The 24687-nt window shown below is 40.3% G+C and overlaps 1 protein-coding gene across 1 annotated transcript in view; it reads right to left on the bottom strand.

Moving 5' to 3' along the window:
• The window catches only part of LOC140727585 (zinc finger protein 654-like), a 43154-nt gene extending 24848 nt beyond the window's left edge, over positions 1-18306 (bottom strand). The window contains exons 1-2 of the mRNA XM_073045108.1: positions 18165-18306; positions 7588-7733 (exon numbers count right to left, since the gene is read on the bottom strand). Coding sequence (XP_072901209.1) covers positions 7588-7733; positions 18165-18290 — 272 coding nt within the window. The 5' untranslated portion in view covers positions 18291-18306. The remainder of the gene's footprint in view (positions 1-7587; positions 7734-18164) is intronic.
• Between the last annotated feature and the right edge of the window lie 6381 nt (positions 18307-24687).

Genomic DNA, 24687 nt, shown 5'->3' on the forward strand with positions numbered 1-24687 from the left:
AGTGGCTGCAAATGGAAATGAAGATGATGGCTCCACAATCTCTAAGAAGATGAACAAAAAGGTTATTTATGAAACAGTCACAAAGAAGCAATCCTGTTTTAAAAAAAAAATTGCACACCCTTGCCCATAAAGACTTTGCAAAGCATCACTTAGAAGATACTGTAAAGATGTGGGAGAAGGCCTTGTTGTCAGATGAGACTAAAGTGAGACACTTTTGGCCTCAACATTAAGTGGTACGTGTGGCTCAAATCTAATACTGCATATCAGCCAGGAAAGGTAGCATCATGCTATAGGCAAGCTTTTCTACAGCAGGGACTGGAAATTTGGTCAGGATTGATGGGGAGCTGCTGAATACAGGGAGATCCTGGATAAAGTCTGCTAGCCTCTGCCAGATAGCTTACACTTCGGAGGAAGTTCCTCTTCGATAAGGGCAACGACCCAAAGCACACTGCCAAAGCAACCACCGAGTGGCTTCAAATGAAGAAAACTGATGTCCTAGCATGGCCCATTCAAGTCCTGATCAAACATCACAGGCAAGATCTCAAGATAGCTGTCCCCCACCAATCCCAACTAACCTGGCACAGCTTGAGCAATTTTGCAAGGAAGAATGGGAAAATCTTGCTCCATCACGTTGTGCAAAGCTAGTAGAGACTTTTCCAAAAAGGCTACTGACAAAACTAGCTGTGAGAGTTGGTTCAAATAAGTAACTGAGTAAAGAGGGGAAATGAATACTTTTAAACTGCTGACATTTCAGCTTTTGAATTTTTAATTTTTCATGCCTTACAATTTTCCCTGTTTTTGGGGCTCTGTGAAAAAGGAGCATGTGATTCAGAAATAAAAATTCTCAGCTAAATTGATCAAAATCCCCGGTTGTTATACTCATTTATGTGAACAAAGGGTTGGGGATTGAATACTTTTACTCGGCACTATAATCACCAGTCTTTCATCAGTAGGTCCAAATCCTGGAATTTACCTTCACCAGAACAGTTGAGGTTCAAGAGTAATTAGGGATGAGCAATAAATGCTAGCCCAGCCAGTGATGCCCAGATGCAGAGAACAAATACAAAACCCAAAGGGCAGAGGAGACGGGGAGAAGAATTTAATTAGATTATAATGCATAATGTGTTGTTAATTGAAAGTTACTCAATTTCTACTGAAAGACCAAAGGGAGCAAGAGAATATCACAATTCTTTTGGAAGAAAAAGCTTAAAAGAAAAAGTAATAAACAAATTTATTACATTGTTATATTTTCAAAAACATGTTGTTTCAATGACAACTCCAAAATATTGGATTATTTTTTTAGAAAATACATTAGCTATGTTACAAATCCAAAAGCAAACCAAGGACCCGAGCTTCCTTCCAGTTAGAAAGAAAAAAAAATTCTTTTTTCATAGCTTGAAGTTACTCCAGGATAATCTGTAAAGATGTGGAGATTGGCAACCTAAATTGCCAAACAATAGTTTCTTAGTATTTACTGTGAATGCCCGCAAAAAAATCTCATGGTAGCATATGGTCTTATATGTACTTTGATTGGGGAGTGTGGAAGGGATACCACCTCTGGTGAAGGAGCTTGTTGTGTTAAATCAGCTAATACCAGACACTCAGCACCCACCTATGGCTCCAAGTAGCTGTTTGGATGTGACAGCGGCCGCACCCCAGTAAATAGTTTAAACAGGCGGGCCTCATACTCAGGTGAGATATGGACATGCATGTCTTAGCATGCAGAGTCAGCTCCAGCGGACTGGGTGGATGAGATAAACAGTGAGCTCTATGGAGAGCATAGGGCATGATGGGGCACAGAAGACGACATGGTCATCCAAGCCAACCAAGAGAGACACCAGTTGTGAAGTTTACTCGTACCGCTGGACCTGGACTACTGAGGTTGTGAGAGTGAAACTGCTGCAGTGCAACAGTTTTTTTCACTTTAAAAACTCTCCCACACAGGTCTTTTGTCATCATCAGATACGATGTTCAAACATTCATATGTACTTTGATAATAAATTTACTTCAAGCGTTGAAATTTTATGAGAATTTCATAGATGAATTCCCTCCCATTCACTGTACTTTCAGTAATAACCTTAAGTTAATTTCTCCTTCCAGTTTAGAAGCTGTATGTGAACTGTGGCAAGTAAAACAAGTAGCATGTTTCTCCACAGTGTCATTCTTCAATACTTAAACTCTTTCAAACTTCACAGCAGAGATAGTTAGCACCCACTGGAAGTAGTACTTGGAAGAACTCCTTAAAATAAGCCTGTCTTTGATGCTAGCCTCCTTGATTTATTCCACAAAATATTTGGAGATTCTGCTTGGCTGCTACCTTGGCAAAGAGGAACTTCTGGCACAAATTCACCTTCTCCTCCTTTGATCTTGGAACAGCAGAGCCTGCCAGAGCACCTCAGATTTTAAACAAGCAGTTAAATCCATCCATGCAAATTACAGAATGGTTTGTCTGTTTTGAGAGGAATTATACTGCCTTTGCAATGTACGGATCCTCCACGTACACCTCTTCCAAATAGCTAAACAGCTCCTCCTCAAGTTAAGAGTGCAGATTCATGCACCTAATCAAAACTTATGCAAAAACTGAGGAAGCAGTATCAATGACTTGATAACTAAGATTATTTGGAAACATTATGTATTTTGCTCTCTAAGATTTGCCGCGAAGATGCATATACCAAGAAGAATCTTAGCATAAATACTGTATGTTTGTAAAACATGGAATTGCAGGCAATAGTTCTATTGTTATATTATTAGCTGCTCAGGAAAACTGGAATAGATGCCCCCTCATTCAGACAGAACTAACACAACACAACACAAGGATATTAATGTCCCAACTGATGTCAAATATTCAAATACTCTGCTCTCTTCAGCAGAATTAGCAACTTGGTGATGCCACAGCCAAGGCTACAATCAGAGTACTTCTGTGCATTTTTCCCTATCATCCTGACCTACTGCTACAAGACACATACTTTCCAAGTGAATTTCACTGTGTGGCCTGTTAATTAAATTGTCAAGTTTTATCTCCAATTTGATGCCTATTAAATGGTCGTAATATTAAGCTGCAAGTTACATTTTGCTGTTCAGTTTAATGTCCATTTCACTTTCATTTGCTGTGTAGATCATATTTACACTACAAATTAAAATTTGTAATCACTTATCCTACATATTAATTTTAAAGATAAACAATTTTTGTAATCAGAAATTACTTGGCAACCCGTCAACATCAGAAGTCTCTAATTAGTAAGTTTTCATCTGTTATTTTTTCTTCCAGTTTCTATTAATACTAGGTATAAAACACTTATTTCTTTGAGCGACATACAAAATCCTTCATCAGGGTCTCAGCCTGAAATATCAACTCTATTCCTTTCCAAAGAAGCTGCTTGACCTGCTGAGTTCCTCCAACATTGTGTTTTGCACTCTGGATTTCCAGCAACTGCAGAATCTAGAGTGTTTTTCATCTTTGAAAAACAGTACGGTATTGGAACAAAATCTGCAAAATTGCAAAACTCAAATAATTCACTCAGACTTTCCTTAAAATGATCTAATGTATATAGAATTACTGGAGTACTTAAGAGTCTGCTTTCATTCTCAGTTTTGAATAAACTGGGATGTTTTCTTGTTTTATTTATTACTGCCATAACCACTAGTATGAATTAATTAAATTTAAAATGTTGAGTCCTTTAAAGCACAGAAAACAAATCATTGTTCACATTAAATATGTAAATAAAGAAAATCAAAGAAATGATTGATGGATTTTTATTTGGCCAAGTGCTATTAACCTGTACTCATTCAACACCTACTCAAGGATGCTCCCCATGAGTTCCCTCAAGTCAAATGTGCTTTAACTAATCTTTATTTTCCTAAATATGGATAAATGAGCCGCATGGCAGAGATTACATAAGAATACCTTATTTTGGTCACAAGACAGTCTTGGAATAATGCAAATCATGGAATCTTAGTAACAATGAAATCAATGGCTCTGATCATACCTACCACATAGAAGTAACCAACTACCTAGCCTCAGGATTTTTCTCTAAGCACTTCTCATGGGATTGTCTTAGGTCCAACCATTTTAAAGCAACTACACCAAGAGGAAGGAACATGTTTGATGTTAAATACACATCCTTGATATCATTCACAATCCCAAAAATTGTGCAACAACCCTTGCTTGATCTTGATACTACAATCAAAATTTCAACATGCAGCAAATGAGTCAATATTGAGCAGAAATTTAAACAAGTAAGGTTTAACAATGAACTCAACACAAGAGAAGTTTTCAGAAGTGCCCACCATATACATACTAGGTGGATGCAAGGACTATTTTACCTGGCAACTCTTTACTGAACACTTTTATACAGTACCTTTCACCAGGCAAAATATCCCAAATTACTCAACGAAAGCATTTTTGTTACTGATCAAAAAAACCCCAACTCAGATGACCGAGGATTGTGGACTTCAGAAAGGGTCAGGATGCCATTCAATGACTACATCTCAGCATTTAACACCTTCATTCCTATAGCTCTGACAGAAAAGCTGCAGAACCTGGGCCTCTATATCTCCCTCTGCAACTGGATCCTTGACTTCCTAACCAGAAGACCATTATCTGTGCAGATTGGAAAGAACATCTCCACCTCACTGACAGTCAACATAGGCGCACCTCGGGGATGCGTGCTTAGCCCTCTGCTCTACTCTACAGCCATGACTGCACGGCTACGCACAGCTCAAATGCCATACATAGATTTGCTGATGTACAACCATTACTGGTAAATTCTCAGATGGTGACCAGAGGGTGTATAGGAGCGAGATACACTAGCTAGTTGAGTGGTATCGCAGCAACAACCTTGCATTCAACTTCAGTAAGCAAAGGGCTGATTGTGGACCTCAGAAAGGGTCAGATGAGAGCATATACACAGACCTCAGAGGGATCAGAAGTGGAGAGAATGAGCAATGTCAAGTTCTTGGGTGTTAATATCTCGGAGAACCTAACCTGGTACCAACATATTGCTGCAGCTATAAAGAAGGCAAGATAGTGGCTATATTTCATTAGGAGTTTGAGGACATTTGGTTTGTCAGCTAAAACACTTGCAAATTTCTACAGATGTACCGTGGAAAGCATTCTAGCCTGGTACTGGGGGGCAGGGGCCTATTGCACAGGATCGAAGTAGACTGCAGAGAGGTGCATAATGAGAGGTGCAGAGTTTCATAATGGACACTAGCCTCCATAGTATCCAAGACATTTTCAAGGGCAAGTGCCTCAAAAAGGTGACATCCAACATTAATGACCCCTCCCACCCACGACAATACCCTCTTCTCACTGTTACCATCAGAAAGGAGGTACAGAAGCCTGAAAGCACACACTCTACAATTCAGGAACAGCTTCTTCCCTTCTGCCATGCGATTTCTGAATGAACCCATGAACACTACTTCACTATTATTTTTACTTGCATTTTTGCACTATTTATTTATTTTAAAAATATATATTAATTCTCATTTTTTTCTATATTATCATGTATTGCGTTGTACTGCTGCCACAAAATTAACAAGTTTCACGACATACGTTGGTGATATTAAATCTAATTTTGATTCAATATGGTGCAATTTAATGACATCTTAAAAGAAATAAAGAGCAGTTTAGAAGGATTTAGAGGACAGACCCTACAGACTAGTAGCAATCTAGAAAGCAGGGCTGGTAATGTGAAAATAAAGGATTTCAAAAATATTTTGTTAACAAACCCGAAGAGAATGCAAGTTAGTAAGTACTATGGATGAAAAAAATCTTTTCTCTCCAGCTATACCTAATTCTCATAAATGGAACCATCTTATTCTCCATTGATATGGATTCTCCATAAACAGTGTTGGGGCTCATCACCAACAACGATGAGACAGCCTACAGAAATAAGGTGAAAAACCTTAAGGCCAAGTGTCTATCTCCACTTCATTCACCTCAACACTGAACTGGTTCCAGAACCTATGGACTCAGTTTCAAGGACTATAATTCATGTTCTTGATGCTTATTAATGCTTATTTTTTATTATTATTATTATTATTATTATTATTCTGTTTTTTGTTAACTTTTGCACATTGGTTAGTTGTCCGTCTTTGTTGTGTGTGGTTTTTCATTGATTCTATTGTGTCTGTTTGTATTTACTGTGAATGCCCACAAGAAAATGAATCTCAGGGTAGCATATGGTGACATATGTATTTTGATAATAAATTTACTTTGAACTAAAGTCCACTGTTCACTATAATTTTTCATTGGTAACAACTATTGTTCTTGGTAGCTAGAGCGTTAACACTGGGTGCATGGCGCAGGTACATATGCTGGTAGGCAATTTTAAATTTATAATAGTACATACTAGTCCCTAGTAATGAACTGAAACATTTAAATAAATCCCGTGACAATACTGAAAATCCTGATCGCTCTTTTTTTGACACGAATTAAAAAGCCAATTAGTACCTTTGTAGGTTTACTGAATATCATCCACTTGAAGTTCTAACTAAATTGCAGGGATCATAATTAACATTAGCCTCCCCAGAGATAACACCAAGTACAAATGTGTCTACAGAATTCTAAGCTGCATCATGTTACTGTGCTAAAGAAATTAGGAAATATATGATAATCCCCCAAAGGAAAGAGAAAAGAACAAGGTCACACCGCTAAGTAGACAGCCAAGAGCAAAGCAGAGCAGCCTGGCAGACAACAGTTCATACTTAGCTGAAGCAGCATCTACAGAGAGAAATTGACAGTTGACGTTTCAGGCCGAGACCCTTAGACACAAGCGTTTCGAGCCAGGTCCAAGAACTCGGCTGTCCATTTCCTTGCATGGATTCTGTCTAACTCGCTGAGTTCCTCCAGCATTTCATTTGTTGCTCAAAATTTCCAGTTTCTGCAGTATCTCTTAAGTGTGACAGTTTGTATTATAAGGTGCAATGGGGAGGAGAAATAAGGAGAGAAGCATACATCTAACATAAAAAGAGCTCCAATCTTGCTGAAGGGTCTTGGCCCAAAGCAGCAACTGTATTCTTTTCCATAGATGTTGCCTGGGCTGCTGAGTTCCTCCAACATTTTGTGTGTCTTGCTCCAAAAGGCATGCATGTTTATCTGAAGATCCAGTTAATACATTCTAACACAGACTCATGGACAGCTGTCGGCCATAAGTCTCGCACAATTAATTTGTATAAAACTGTAGAGCAGCAGATACAGTAACCAATATTAACAAAACCATTACATTTATCAACTTCACTTTTCACAGTACAGTAACTCTGATTATTTACTAAGCAGTTCAGCAATTAGCTCACTGGGAATAATTTCACTTGAAACTCACATAAGTCCCATTTCCTGCGCTCCTTTGAAATTCACCACAGCCCTCTTCCTGCCATCCCCTCATACTCTACAGGTTCTTACTGTGTTCACTAGAAAATACTGTTCACTAGAAAATAAGTAGTTTAAAAAGTATGCTGGGGCAATAGTCCAGTAAACTTGGCGGCCAGGCAGGCACCATAGAAATCCCAAATATGCCAGATTAAGAGTATTATTACAGTGATATTAAAGCCAGATATACTAAAATAGAAAGATTAAAAACTACTTACAAAGCCAGCCGGCTCAAGACATATTGAACATGTTCACATTCTGCAGCGAGAAGTGGTCTTGCTTTGGTAAAACAGCAAATCGCATTTTTAAGCACTTGAAGTAGTGGCAAAGGCACCTGCCATTTCCCAGCATGCCATTCAGTTACCTGTTTGAGGAAGAGAACACAGAGGGTTAGATGCTGACTTCTTTGGCCATCACTTTTCTAGCTTTTTACAACAGTTACTAAAATGTTGCAGATACAATCCAAATCTCTATTTCTATAGTTCACAATTCAATCGTCAAATGTGGAGATTAGGACATATTGCCAATAGTGTTTGGAAAATTATGCTGAAAGAGGCATCAGAATAAATGGATTGGTACAGGCACAATAGAGCAATGCTGTAACAAATCCAAGAATAAAAACAGATACACAATCTGTTGAAGTGTAATCCAGAGTGAAAACATGGAGTAAAATGCAATCTGGTATCTTTTATATACTGTAACATATTTCTTTTTCAGTAAAAAATATTTTATATTTAAGAAATGGCTTTGCAATATTAAACAGCTGACAAACATCAAATCAGACAAATACCCTTCATGTTACAAAAGTTTTTCTTTCAAAACGTGGTTAATTTTTGCTCAACTATTTCCATGAGGGTTCTACAGGATAAGGATTTACTTTTTTGTTAAACTTGCTCAGTAGCAAGTGACTCTACTATCGCTAAGTACCTTATTAATTTTAAGGATGCAGATATATAGCTATGAATAATGCAAGGCTCAGAGAACAAGACATCCAAGAGGTGGTCGCGGAAGACTGAGAAACGATTACAGGATTGCCTTGAGTCAGTGGACTGGGCCATGTTCAAGAACTCATCTGCGGACCTGAATGACTACACAAGGGTTGTTACAGACTTCATTAATTAAACAGTTGTGGATGAGTGTGTCCCTATGAAATCACTAAGGGTTTTCCCCAATCCAGAAGCCCTGGATGAACTATGAAATCTGTAACCTGCTGAGAGCTAGATCAGAGATATTCATAACTAAAGATCAAGAATGCTACAAGGGGTGCAGGTATGATCTCCAGAAAGCCACCTCTCAGGCAAAGTGAAGATTCCGGACTAGACTGGAATCAGTGAGGGATGTTTGACAGCTGTGGCAGGGTTTGAATGCCATAACCTCCTACAAAGTTAAATCTTGCGACATAGGGCGACAGCAAAGCTTCACTTCCAGATCAGTTTAATGTCTCTATGCTCGCTTTGATCACTAGAACAGGGAAGAACCATCATACACCACCACGTCTCCCCATGATCCTTTGGTTTCAGTGTCTGAAGATGACGTGTGGGCTGCATTCAAGAGAGTGAATCCAAGGAAAGCATCTGGTCTGAACAGAATACTTGGCCGAGAACGAAAGACCTGCGCCGATCAACTGGCTGGTGTATCTTCAATCTCTCGCTCCAGCAGTACCTGGTTTCCACCTGCTTCAATTGTACAGGTATTATCGGCTAGTGGCACTTATATCTACAGTTATGAAGTGTTTGGTGAGGCTGTATCACCTCTTGTCTGAATGTGACTTGGATCCACTCCAATTTGCCTACCAAAGAACCTACTGTAGACTTTTTGCTATCTTGTTGACTCTTCACACCAAAGAACAGCTGGATAGCAAACATGAATACATCAGGATGTTCTTTATTGATTACAGCTTGGCACTTAACACCATCATTCCCTCAAAACTAATCAATAAACTCCAAGACTTGGGCTTCAATAGCCCCTTGTGCAATTGGATCCTGGATTCCTCGCTTGTAGACCCCAGTCAGTTTGGATTAGCAAAAACATCTCCATCAGCACATGAGCATCGCAGGGATATGTACTTAGACCCCTGCTCTACTCACTTTACACCTATGATTGTGTGACTAAGTACAACTCCAACACCATATACAGGTTTGCTGACAACACCACTGTTGTGGGCTGTATCAAAGGGGGTGATAAAACAGCACACAGGAGGAAGACTGAAAACTTGGCTGAGTGGTGTAATAACAACAACCTCTTACTCAATGTCAATGAGCCAGTAACCGTCAGGGATCAGAGGTGGAAAGGGACAGTAACTTTAAATTCCTGGATGTTACTATCTCAGAGAACCAGCCCTGAACCCATCATATAAATATCATTGTGAAGTTAGGACAACAGTGCCCCTATTTTCTCAGGAGGGTGCAGAGGTTAAGCATGTCAATGAAAACCTTAGCAAACTTATATACATTTGTGGTGGAAAGTATGTTGACTGGCTGCATTATGGCCTAGTATGGGAACATCAATGCCTTTGAACAGAAAATACTACAAGAAGTATAGTCGGACCACCTTATCCGCGGGGTATTGGTTCTAGGAACCCCCCCCCCCCCACAGATACCAAAAAATGCGGATGCTCAAGTCCCTTATTTAACCTGTCTCAGTGCGGTGGACTTTAGGACCTGGCTGAGCTCCGGACCTTATTTAACCTGTCTCAGTGCGGTGGATTTTAGGACCCAGGTAGATGTCGGGACCCGCTGCCAGCAGTGTTTCTGTTCCGCTGATGGAAAACGATCAGATTGAAAATAAAGTGGAAATAATAAAGCAATCGGAAAGAGGTGAAACACCGTCACTGAAAAAGCGTTAGGCTACAGTCGGTCAACGACTGGAAAAATTTTAAAGGATAAAGCGAGAATAATGAAGCATGTGAAAGGCCCTGCCCCAGTGAAAGCTACATTACTAAGCAACACAGTGGTTTAATTATTGAAATACATACATTTCTTATGTGTTTTATATGCATAGAAAGGTAAAATATATACTATATACTTTCTTTTCCAATCTCTTTATTATTATTAATAATATTATGAACAAAATACAATTGATATATTAATAAAGGGATTACAAACATACAAATTCCCATTACACATGAAAGAATACATAAGCAATGATTACAGTATAAAATATATACTATATATTAAGACAAATGTTTGACTAACTGATGCTAAATAATACTGGATGTATCTGTTCCGATTTACTTATAATACCTAATAAAAAGTAAATGCTATGTAAATAGTTGTTATACTGTATTGTTTAGGGAATAATGACAAGACAAAAAAGTCTGTACATGCTCAAACAACGAATGCTGGAGAGAGAACTTCTGTTTTTTTTTATCCTGATCCACAGTAACCTATGCACATCCTCTCATATACTTTAAATCATCTCTAGATTACTTATAATATGTAATACAATGTAAATGCTACATAAAATAGTTGTTATACTGCATTGTTTAAGGAATAATGACAAGAAAAAAAGTCTGTACGTGCTCAAACAACAAGGGCTGGAGAGAGAACTTCCAGGTTTTCCCGATCCACGGTTGGTTGAATCTGTGCATGCGGAACCCGTGGATAAGGAGGGCCGACTGTAGTGAGCTTGGCCCAGTATTTCAAGGGCAAAACCCTCCCAACCATTGAGACCATCTATGTGAAACGTTACCGCAGAAAAGCAGCATCAATCATCAAAGATCCTCACCATTTAGGCCATGAACTTTTCTCGCTGCTGCCATCAGGTAGAAGGTACAGGTGCCTCAGGACTCGCACCACCAGGTTCAAGAGCAGTTTCTACCCCTCAACCATCAGGCTTCTGAACAAAAGGAGATAATTACACTCATCTATTGAGATCTTCCCAGAACCAATGATCTCACTTTAAGGACTCTTTAATCTTGTTATTTCAAGCTCTTGTTATTTATAATTACATTTTAACAGTTTATTGTCTTCTACGCTCGTTCTTTCATTGATCCTGTTTACATGTATTATTCTATAGGTTTGCCGAGTATGCCTGAAGGAAATAGAATCTCAGGGTTGTATGTGGTGATATGTATGTACTCTGATAATAAATTTAACTCTGATGATAAAGTTCCAGTGTATTCAAACCAAGCTACTGGCAATCAAAAGCTGATATATCAACTACAGGTGATTTAGCACTTCAAATCACCTTTGCAACTCCCTTATATTCTTCAGTAAAAAATGTTTCACAGATTTTTTTCTCTGAACTATGCATGTATTTTGAACATCTAAATGTGTATTTGACAAAAAATGTACCATATTTTTGTCACTTGACAATGTAATTTTTAATAAGTCGTAGCCACATTTTAATTCTTTAAATAATGGTTCCACACAAGCCTGACAAGACACATAGTTTGTAATCGAATAAAACCCATCTGAAGGCCCCAGACCCGTCCAATTCAGACAAGTGTGCAAGTGACATTGGACATTTGATGAAGGTATACCTCAAATCCAGCTATCCACCTCTGTATCACACATCTAACAAATAACTATAGACCTGAACGTTTTAAATGAGCCAGCCCCTACATTAGTTTGGGGTGGCAAAACCACTATAACATTTCAATTTCTTCCAAGTAATTTTAAGATTGCTCTCATGCTCTGGATTCAAAACACATTTCTTTTTGCATTTTAACCCCAACTAGAGGAAAACAAGAACTGTCAATCAACCTTGTCCACAGATGTTAACCCTTTACTTTTCACTATCACGGAGGTAAAGCTACACTGTGCCGTGATTAAGACAATGTCAAAATACAGTACCTACAACTGAACAGTCCAAATTATACTTACTGCTAAACCACCGATAAGGTGCTCTTCATGAAAAAGAATGACTCCAACTCCCATAGATATAGTGATTCATCAAGTGAAACCAGCTGGAGACCATATACACAGATACATGATCTCTTACTCCATTGCTGGACTTAGCACGTCCATGGGAGGAATTCAGTCACACTGAACTGCCAGGATAGGTACACTGTGTGAATGGCCCCTCAGCTTTATGCCAGTCATAGATGGAAATGTAACACAATACCATTCATATAAACAGGGTCATTGACCTAGACTGAAAAGCACAGGTACTTTTTCTTCCAGTATTTTACAATCTTAAGGATTTTCTATTACTGAAGTAGCTTCTTAATGCTATTAACTGTCTTATATGGCTTATTGACCTTTGACAGCAGCCAACTGTCAAAGGATAGTGTGGCGGCAAGGGCTGAGAATCTGCTGGTTGTGGCCGAGTCACCTAATCAGCAGTCAGACATTTTGTTTCAAGAAACAGCGATGGCAGCAAGATGCCCAGAAGCATAAAGCAACTGAAGTCACAAGGACAATATCAGAAGCAAGCAGAGGATATAGGGCAAGCCCAACAGATGAGGAATGACTTCCACACCTTTCCACCTCCAAAATCAAAGCGAACTTCCCATATGTTTTGTGATTACATATGTACATCCAAATCATCTTGTACTTTGCAAATCTTACTTATTTTTACTCTTCATATCCAGCGTGAAATGACATCACACTTCCCCATACTATATTCAGCCTACAATATTTCTGCATGGTAAACTAATCTATGTTTTTTTAATGCAATTTCCTCCTCCCGACAACACAATCTGTTTTGCTTTCCAACTGACCATCATTCAAAAACCAAAATTTACAACTTCCTATTCCTGCTTTTCAATCATTGTTAAATAGGGTAGAACAAAGGTTCACCCAAACAATTATCAGCGAGTTGTAAGGTTGTTGAATCAGTCATACAGCATGGGGAAAGCCCCTTGGCCACTGAATCTGAGCTGCCGTTTGAGCATTCACTTCTATGAATCCCTCTTTAATATCAACTCCCCTCAGCTTTTGATACTCTCCCATATGGTACAAGCAATTTACAATTTCCCAACCTGCAAGTCTTTGAGATGAGAAAGGAAACCATGCAGGCAGGCCACAATACTGCGCTACCCCAAATCAAATCATATTGCCTCTAACCCATGTACTTTTTACTGGAAGCATCTCGTTTGCCTTCTTAAAGTCCATATAGACATCAATAGGTGAAGTCTGAAGTACACCCTTTTGTCTAGAATCATTAACTCTGTTTCTCTATCTACTGATACTACCCAATCTACTGAGGATTTCCAGTGTTTTCTGTTTTTGTTTTAAACAGACATCAATGGACATGCCTCATATATGACTTATTGTTTTAACTAGAATTTCTCAAAAATAAATCTTCACAAAATTATTCTGCTTTTTCACAATACAAATCTGCTTTTTTTGACATTGATATACATTTAAGAACTCAGTTACACCGTCCATAGACTGCGAGCATTCACTGCTGGCAAAGTGACAGGTCACTAACTTCAAAGGTATATACAAAATATGAATATGCCAGTGAACCAAGTGAGCTGAAGGCAAACACCAGAGAAAGGGCACCAGTGAATATAAAGGAAGTATGGGAAACAGAAACAGATGTATCAGGTGCCAAACTATATTTAATAAATAATCGTAGTTTTACAGTATTTTAATTTTTTTATTTCAAAAACAGAATTCTGAATTGCAACTGGATTGCTTGGAAAAATTAAAATCAGCAGCGATCCTGAATTCCTCTACTATTTCTTGAACCATCTTGATCTGCAAAACATAGAAAACCTACAGCACAATACAGGCCCTTCCATCCACAAAGCTGTGCCGAACATGTACTTACTTTAGAAATTACCAGGGTTTACCCACTGCCCTCTATTTTTCTAAGCTCCATGTAGCCATCCAGAAGTCTCTTAAAAGACCTTAGCGTATCCACCTCCATCACCGTCGCTGGCAGCCCATTCCACGCACTCACCACTCTCTGCATAAAGAATGTCCCCCTAACATCTCCTCGTATCTACTCCCCAGCACCTTAAAACTGTACCTTCTTGTGCTAGCCATTTCAGTCCTGGGAAAAAGCCTCTGACTATCCACATGATCAATGCCTCTCATCATCTTATACACCTCTATCAGGTCACCTCTCATCCTCCACCACAACATGGAGAAAAGGCCAAGTTCACTCAACCTATTCTCATAAGGCATGCTCCCCAATCCAGGCAACATACTTGCAAATCTCCTCTGCACCCTTTCTATCAGGATCTACAAAGTTGTCAATCTTGTTTTCTTATATTCAATACTTAAATAAAACTTAAGGATTTCATCCTTGCAACTAACTTTTAGGTTCTCTCTGAAGATGTTTTGAACTTGACCTTTAGCTGGCAGAAGGTTACAACATCTTAATGAACAAGTTTAAATTTCCCTGTATTCATTATAGTCTCTTGCATGTTTGCAATAGTCCCACATACCCGTTATCACTCACTTGAATTCCTGTACACTACTTTTCATATTTTATCGTGCACAACCAGAATTTTTGTCAGACTCCTTCTTTCTCCCTTTTGACTGGATTTCTACTTTACATTATCCCTGTGGTACAGCATCAGATTTTGTTATGAGATGGTTTGCCTTACCTTGCTGACAGACAGTTACACACGTCCTACTCCATCTAAAGTGTCTGCACTCTGAAAGGAATATCCAGTTATTTCACAGTTTCCCTTGGTGTGTCACTATCTCTTTAACTAATAAGAGTTATTACAGTTTCCAACTCTGAGAAGGAATGATCCAGGATATAAATATTTCCAGAGGAGCTATGCCCAATCAGGACAATCCATCAAATTTCCACATTTAAACATTGGCGTTCTCAATTCTAAATTTAGTGTCCAGAAGATGGATTTCATTGGTTTACTTCACAAGCTACTTTATTTTCCCTATTATTTCAAAATAATGAACAACATTGAGTTTATCCTTGCTGTATTAATTTTTTATCTTCCAATTCCAAAGTCAAACATTCTTATGAGCAAAATATCGTAACTATCAGGAGAAAACTTTATTAGATATGCCCAAATCAGGTTAAATGTCAATAATGAGCAAATCTATGAATGTTAAAATATAAAGCAAAGCTGTTTGCACGCTTCTCAAAAACAAAAAAAAAGACAAACCATCATTTACACTTACGTCACACAAAATTCAGCACTGGGACTTTTTAAACATTTTGGGCACTGATATAGTAATGCAAATATTTGCTAGCTTTCTCAGACTATAGACATGTACGTAATGAATAATGTATTGACAAGACCGGATAGACCATCACACCTCCTTCGGCATCAAGTAAAATGCAGAGGCAGAAAATCCTAAATAAAAATGGGAACTGCTGGGAACAATCAGCATGTGAATGAAGCAGCACCCATGGAAAGAGGAGTTAACATTTGTCAGAACATTATCTGTCTCCACAGACGCTGCCTAACCTGATGAGTGTTTCCAGTATTGTCTATTTATATTTCATATCTCCTTGGTCAATTTTGTAGCTTTTTGATGAACGGTTCAGAAATGCTGTTCTCTATAACAAAAAAACTGGATAATTTGCTGAAATGTAAGTTCTAAGATCCCTACCATCTGATTTCTGAATGGACATTGAACTCATCAACACCACTACTTTCTTCAATTCCTAGTTATTGAAACTAAAATATGTATACTTACTCTAATTCAATTTTCTTTATTCTCTCTTCTTATGTATTGCTTTGTAGTGCTGCTTCAAAGTTAACAGATTTCATGACATATGCTGGTGATATTAAAACCGATTCTGATTTATTAAAAGAACACTACTGCTTTATGAACTATACTATATAATCCCCTCAAGTGTCTTCTCAACATCCAACCCTTTCAGAAAATATAATTTGAGCAACAAACAAGAGCAATCACTAATCTCCATATTGCATGCAACAGAAAATAGTTGCTATTTTGATTATCAAATCTTAAGTGGTTTATTAAAGAACTGTTGTGATAAAATCGACATGACATCGACGATGCAAATGCAAATCCAAAGGGGAAAAAAGTTACTGTATATACAACACATCTTCCCATAATAACTATAAACACTCAGCTAAAAACAAACAAAAATGTTGTAAATTCAAGTAGCAACATTTATGCTATAATGTAAAATAATCAGTGAAAGAGTTATTAATATCAAGAGTAAACTACAGCAATGTTGAAGTGATTGTAATGGCCCAGCAAGGCACTAAAATTTGCATCAATTATGTTTCACTCTTACAATGCAACTTTGCTTAGCTATTCTCTACAATAGATACAACATGGTCTCAGCTACAGATTAACAAGCCACAGGAATTGTAAAGTAAAATCACAGTTTGGAAGCAAAGAACAAGTGCACAACCGTAAAATGCATTCTATCTTGGAATACCAGGAAGTGGAATGCTGCAAATGTACAAATCCTTAGAGAGCATCTATTGTCAATTTCCTCACAACCCTAGAAATCCCTAACTCGGCATGTTTACCTTGTCACCTGCCTTCTTGCTGTCAAGAGTCATCCTTGTCTCCTCATGGCCCCATTTGTCAACCTCAGTTTAAGCAACACACACAAAATGCTGGAGGAACTCAGCAAGTCAGGCAACATCCATGGAGTGGAATAAACAGTCGTCGGCATTTCGGGTCAAGAGCTTTCGTCGGGACTGTTAAGAAGTAGTGCAGAAGCCAGAACAAGAAGGTAGAGGGAGGGGATGGAGGACAAGCTGCAGGGGATTAAATGCCATGGTGAAGGGAAAGATGGGTGGGTGGGGGAAAGAGGGGATGCAGTAAGAAGCTGTGAGGTGATAGGTGGAAGAGATAAAGTGCTGAAGGAGGAATCGGATAGGATAGGATAGGATAGAGAATAGGACAGCCAACCGCTTATTCCCCTCCATAGATGCTGTCTCAATTGCCGAGCTCCTCCAGCATTTTGTGTGTGAGGCTCAAGATTTCCATTATCTGTAAGGTCTCTTGTATCTTTTGGCTTGGTTTGACATCAGTCAGTGTTCCACTGACAGCTTCTGCAACATGTGCCCACATACAAACACAAAATATGAACTATGTACCTTTATAGTATGAACCATCTAACTACTTATATTGCAGATTTAAGGTATCCCACTGACACATTTACCTACATATACAGCTGGGAGGCACTTATAGATCATAAACATCAGACTGCCTGGCCCAAGTGGCCTGAAAACAATTATATATAGCAAAATACTGGGAGAGAAAAAATATACATGTTACACAGGTCAGGCTCTTGGTCCTAAATTATTTAATGTAATAAATTCCAGAAGTTTAAAACTAATGCATTTAAATTAGCACGATATTTTAACTGCAGGTTGAAAAGCTGGAGTCATACAAACCATCCATTTCTTTCGCCCTATTCACGACAGCAAACCCTCTCCAGTTACCAGAATCCAATTAACCGATAGGCCAACGATTATCCAGTCGATAACACCTTACCATCTTTCACCGAAACTTTAGTTATCATCATAGGGCCTGACAGTTTTGTTGATGCACAGTGATAATAAAATGCTGCCTTCAAGATTGGGAGAGTGATCACAACTCGCACACACAAAAAAGGAGTTTCAGATGAGACTTAGCAACTCTATTCCGGGTAGGGGGTGGGGGGGTAAAAAGTTTCTTATATGGAGATCGTCCTTCAAACTCTGACAATTAATAGCCAAGCAAGGTAGAGGGAAGGGTCAAACGGCTCCGCCAGGAACGAGACACATCAAGTACTGCAACTGTGGTATTGCCCAGCGACGGAAAGGAGGGAGGGAGGGAGGGTTACTGGGGGCTGTCAGGCAGCTCACTCCCACATCGCTGGATTCCTCCCTAGCACCCCCCTCCCCCCCCCCACAAAATTAAATACCCTTACAGTGAGGCGCACTCACTCGACAAAACTTCAGGCAGTATTCGTTGGACGCAGCGACCAGACCCAGGGACATCCGCAGTTCGTTCTCTATATATTCCAGTTCTTTCCTCAGACTCGCTCCCTCCAACTCCTCTTCTTCCGCCATGCTTCTCAGCCCTACCTGCGCGTACCCAACGTACGGACGCGCCTCCGTCACCGCACTCACGCTCGGGCACGTACGTGCCATCCACGGTCCCGCCCCCATCGTCTCCTATCCCCCACATTCCAGTTGGTTCCCCCTCGCCGCCTGCGTTACACGAAGACGTGACGTAGCTCCGCAGTGATGTCCGAGTTGTTCTACTGGCCTTTACGGGAAAAGGGATGGTCTCTCTACTGATTGACGCTCGAAGTCAGCCAATAATCATAAACCATTAAAAAGTGAAAATACTGCTGCAAAATTGGCGAATAGGTCCTGGCCGGTTCTATTTCATGTCCAAGGTTCACAAACAAGACTGTCCTAGTATGGCCATTGTTTCGGCCTAAGTTTGTCCCACTGAACATCTCCAAACATCCAGTTTCCCACCCCACCTCCATCCAGTCCCTTCTCACAGGTTCTCCACAGTTCTGACAACTTCCAATGCCGTGGCATCCAGTCCATATATACCCCCACACCTCATCCAAAAGGTCTCAGGCTCCACTGTGTGTGGAACATAGACTGGTACAGCATTGGAACAGGCCCTAAAGTCCACAATGTCTGTGCCAGCAATTATACCAGTCTGAACTAATCCTATCTGCCTGCATGCTGAGCTCGTTGACTTCATTAACTTTGCCTCCAACTTTCACCCTGCCCTCAAATTTACCTGGTCCATTTCCGACACCTCCCTCCCCTTTCTTGATCTTTCTGTCTCCATCTCCGGAGACGGCTTATCTACTGATATCTACTATAAGCCTACAGACTCTCACAGCTACCTGGACTATTCCTCTTCCAACCCTGTCTCTTGCAAAAAAGTTATCCCCTTCTCACAATTCCTCCGCCTCGGCCGCATCTGCTCTCAGGATGCGTCTTTTCATTCCAGGATGAAGGAAATGTCTTCCTTTTTTAAACAAAGGGGCTTCCCTTCTTCCACCATCAACTCTGCTCTCAAATGCATCTCTCCCATTTCCCGCACATCTGCCCTCACCCCATCCGCCCGCCACCCCACTCGGGATAGGGTTCCCCTTGTCCTCACCCACCACCCCACCAGCCTCCAGATCCAACGTATAATTCTCCGTAACTTCCGCCACCTCCAACGGGATCCCACTACCAAGCACATCTTTCCCTCCCCCACTTTCTGCTTTCCACAGGGATCGCTCCTTACGAGACTCTCTTGTCCACTCGTTCCCCCCATCCCTTCCCATCAATCTCCCTCCTGGCACTTATCCTTGTAAGCAGAACAAGTGCTACACCTGCCCTTACACTTCCTCCTTCATCACCATTCAGGGCCCCAGACAGTCCTTCCAGGTGAGGTGACACTTCACCTGTGAGTCGGCTGGTGTGGTATACTGTGTCCAGTGCTCCTGGTGTGGTCTTTTATATATTGGTGAGACCCGACGCAGACTGGGAGACTGTTTCGCTGAACACCTACGCTCAGTCCGCCAGAGAAAGCAGAATCTCCCAGTGGCCACACATTTTAATTCCACGTCCCATTCACATTCTGATATGTCTATCCATGGCCTCCTCTACTGTCAAGATGAAGCCACGCTCATGTTGGAGGAACAACACCTTATATACTGGCTGGGTAGCCTCCAACCTGATGGCAAGAACATTGACTTCTCTATCTTCCATTAGTGCCCCTCCTCCCCTTCTTAACCCATCTATGACATATTTAGTTGTTTGTTTTTTTCTCTCCCTCTGCCTATCACTCTGCCTGTTCTCCATCTCCCTCTGGTGCTCCCCTCCCCCTTTTTTCTCCCGAGGCCTCCCGTCCCATGATCCTTTCCCTTCTCCAGCTCTGTATCACTTTCGCCAATCACCTTTCCAGCTCTTAGCTTCATTCCACCCCCTCCAGTCTTCTCCTATCATTTTGCATTTCCCCCTCCCCCTCCTACTTTCAAATCTCTTAGTATCTTTCTCTTCAGTTAGTCCTGATGAAGGGTCTCGGCCCGAAACGTCGACAGTGCTTCTCCTTATAGATGCTGCGTTCCACCAGCATTTTGTGTGTGTTGCACAGTACATTTTTTTCCTTTGGAGTAGCATGTAACATTGCAAGAGAAGACTGTCAAGATAAAAAAAAAAGGCAGATAAAGGCAGATGTATTCACTGGTTCATAAACAATGAGTACCAGGTGATAATAATCATAAAAAAGCTGAAATGGCTGACTGCATTGGAAAGATTGACATCTTTGATTGCACAACAGATAATTGTATACTGATCAAATTGAGCTGTATTATAAAGCAAACAGAACAGCCGATGAGAAAGGAGTACCAATTTTGCTGAGTTTAAAGGCAAATGCTTTGCTTAGAAGTTTCACTGCTACATCCAAACCAGCCAAAATGAGCTTTGCTGATATCATGAAAGTAATACAGGAACATTTAGAACTGAAACCAGAGCCAGTTGAAGAATCTCTTAGGTTTCATAAGCAGAATCAAAAGGAATAAGAGTTAATTTCAGTATGCGTGGCTAAATTGAAGAGATTGAGTATTATCAGTTCACCAATGGGTTTAACATTGTACTGAGAGATCAATTAGTTTGAGGAATATCACAATAAGGCATTCAAAAACAGCTCCTAACTGAAGCACAAATTTCATTGAAAAGAGCAGTTGAAATAACTACTTCAATGGAAACAGCAGAAAAAGTCCCAACTGAGCTGCAGTCAGGAATGAAAGTGAACGTGAACCAAACTGCGACATCTGAACAGAATCTGCCTGACTGAACAAATTGTGCCGCCATTATGGCTGGTGCTCACACACACCAGACCAATGCAGAGTTAAAGGTGAAACTTGTGACAAATGCAACAAAAATGGATACATGCAAAAAATATGTCAGGCAGACAAAAATAAATGTACTGCACAGAGAAAAGACAAAAAATAAAAGTCAAGTCGCAGTTTAAAAAGAGCACTAATCTGTTTGCTGTTGATGAAAAATCTGATAATGATGAGTGCGACATAGGAATGAGTAGATGTATGACTTACAATGTGAAAACTAACAATAGACAAGCAGTATAGCTGCCACCAGAAGTGAACAGCAAATTAATTAAAATGCAATTGGACATGGCCTCAGCTGTTCCAGTCAGTCCACAACTGAGTCTGAATTTCAAATGAGTTTGATCGGCATTTCAAAAATACTGAACTGAAGCCTGCAGATATCCTATTAAGAACTTATACTGGAGAAAAGATAACTCCTGTGGGAAATGACATTCGTAACAGTGGAATGCAACAACCAACAAGCCAGATTGGGCTCGTATGAGGTAAAAACAGGAGGGTGAGCATTGTGGCGATGTGGTTGGCTGAGACAAGTACAGACGGAGGATACCTTTGCAAACCTCTTCGCTGGAAAATGCTTCAGCAAAGTGGACTTAGACAAGGCCTATCTACAGATGTTAATGGAAGAAGACTCCAAAATGGTTCTCAACACCAACACTCACAAAGGGCTTTATCTCTATAATAGGCTTATTTTTAGAGAAGCATCTTCACCTGCACTCTGGCAGAAAGTTCTGGACCAGATGCTGCAAGGCTTCCCAGACACTCTGTGTTACCTGGATGACATCATTGTTACCTGTAAGGATGGCAAGGAACACCTCCAAAATCTCTAGATAGTGTTAAAAAGATAAGAAGATTAATGGTTCAGAGCATGACATGACAAGTGTGAATTCTTTAAACCAAGCATCACTTACTGTGGTCACACCATTGACACACAAGGATGTAGATAAGATTCAAGCAATGGTGGATGCTGCAAGACCAAAGGACGTGTCTCGGTTGTGGTTTTTTCCAGGATTTGTCAATTACAATATAAGTTTCCTACCAAACCTGGCTACGGTGCTCCACCCCTTGAACTCATTAATACAGATTGGGAAAAAATGGCACTGGGCAAAGTATTTCAAAAAGACAAAGGAAAGGTGATGTCAGACACTGTGCTCATGCATTATGATCCACATCATTGAGTTACACTTGCCTGTGACACCACACCTTATGGGATAGGCACAGTCTTGTCACATGTTATGAATGATGCAAGTGTACCCCCATAGTGTTTGTATCATGTTCCCTTACCATTGCAGAGATAAATTACACACAGATTGATAGAGAGGCTTTGATCTGGTTTGGGGTGTAAAACAATTCAACCAGTACTTGTATGGGAGCGAGGTTACCCTTGATACTGATCATCAACCACTAGTCTCCATTTTCAATCCACAGAAGGCAGTTCCACTAACAGCAGCAGCATGAATGCAGAGATGGGCTCTGTTTCTTGGAGGACACAGTTACAAGATCAAATTCAGGTGGATGTCTAATCATGGAAGTGTTGATAGATTGTCCCAATTACACTTGGAATAGGAAATGCCTGAAAACGTACAAAAGATGATATTCCTCTTTACATATTTGACTGAATGCAAGTATCTGTCTCCCTATTAAGACAGAGATGTTGTGAAGGAAAACCAGAAAATACCCCCACAGTCTTAGATCTACATGACCACTGGGATCGACAGCAGTAACTCTAGCTCCCTCATTTTTACCAGTGCTAGGATGAACTTGCCCCTCACTGGAGTTGCCTAGTGCACAAGATTCAAAAGGCCAATCTTTTGATTGTGCCAGTATTTAGAGTGGCCTTGGCTCATCAGGCTTGGGTGAAGTGAAGTATCTGGTATGTTTCTCTCTTTCTGTTCTCACTTGTTCATTCCACATCTGTTAGGGAATAGTAGTGTAGTGGGAATGGCTCCAGGGGCAGTGTCTTGTACTGTGTGTGGGATGCTGGCAGTCTGGGAGACCTCCGGTGTCCCATATAAGCACATCTGCACTAGGCGCACCAAGCTGCAGCTGCTGAGAGAATATATTAAGGAACTGGAGCTGCAGCTTGATGACCTTTGACTCATATGGGAGACTGAGGTGGTGATAGACAGGAGCTACAGAGAGGTGTTTACCCCTAGCTTGCCGGAGACAGGTAACTGGATGACTTCCAGGAGGAGGAGGAGAAATGCACAGCCAGAGCAGAGTACACCTGTGGCCGTTTCCCTCAATAATAATTGTACAACTTCAGAAACTATTGAGGGGGATAACCAAATGGGGGGGGGGAAGGAGGCATAGTGACAGGGTCTCTGACTCTGGTGCTGTGGCTCAAGAGAGCAGAGAAGTGGAGGAGTGTGGTGTTGATAGGAGATTCCATAGTCAGAGGAATGGAAAGGAGATTCTGTGGGCGCAACAGAGACACACTGATGGTATGTTGCCTCCCTGGTGCCAGGGACCAGAGTATCTAGGATCAGGTCCATGGTATTCTCAAGGGCAAGGGTGAGCAGCCAGAAGTCTTGGTGCATGTTGGCACCAATGACATAGGCAGACAAGGTGAGGAGGTCCTGAAGAGAGACTTTAGGGAGCTAGGTAGAAAGGTTGAGATGCATTCAGTATTGAGTTGGAGTTTACAGCTAAGCAGCAAAGAGTGTTGTGTATTTAATATTTCAGTAATATTTGAGTAATATTGTAAATATGTTTGGTTATGCATTCTTTGTTTACATATTGTATTTCAGGTTATATGTAAAAATACATAAAGTACATACGCCATTATGCTGCCACATCGTACACCTGCACTTTGCTTAAAGTAAAAGTGAAGTTGGACTCACATTCCAGACTCCCTTGTTTTTCTTCCAATTGGTTTTTATGTTTTGGGGTTACAAAACTTAATTATGAGGCTTTCCATTCCAGGGTATCTGGGATGTCCTCCTTTTTCAGGAAGCATGGCTTCCCTCTGCTGTGTTAATAGCCTCACTCACATCTCCAAAGTTTCACTCACTTCTGCTCTCCCCACACCTCTCTGCAGATAGAACAGTGATAAATTCACTTTGTGTTTTTCCATCTTTCAACCTACCAGTCCCAGCATCGACTGCGTCATTTTTCAACATCTCTTAGGCTATATGTAGTTCCCACCTTGCCTTCTGATTGGTTAGGCATTCTTTGCAGTTAGTGTCAGACTTTAGGAGAAAGGATCTCTGGCTTCCTGAAACGGTGATATCATAATGCTGGTAATGAGCCAACCCACCGTCAAATTAACATGGACAACAGATAGGAATGTACGAGGCAAAATTTTTAATGAAAAATTTAAAAATTAAAAATATAGAATGGTTGGGTTGAGTTGTTTTTCAATATTGGCAAATTACTCACAAATGTGTCTCCTCATGCGGTGACAAAATATTTGCAAGTAATTTGCCAAGATTGGAGAACATCTCAACCTAACCATCAGCCACCCAAGCTACACAGTTTCTGAGTTATTTCCAATATAGATTAGAACATAGACACAGAACATACAGCACAATACAGGCCCTTCGGCCCACAAAAGCTGTGCCAAACATGTCCCTACCTTAGGATTGTTGAAGAATCATTCA

The sequence above is a fragment of the Hemitrygon akajei genome, chromosome 5, assembly GCF_048418815.1.
Source record: "Hemitrygon akajei chromosome 5, sHemAka1.3, whole genome shotgun sequence".
NCBI lineage: Eukaryota > Metazoa > Chordata > Chondrichthyes > Myliobatiformes > Dasyatidae > Hemitrygon > Hemitrygon akajei.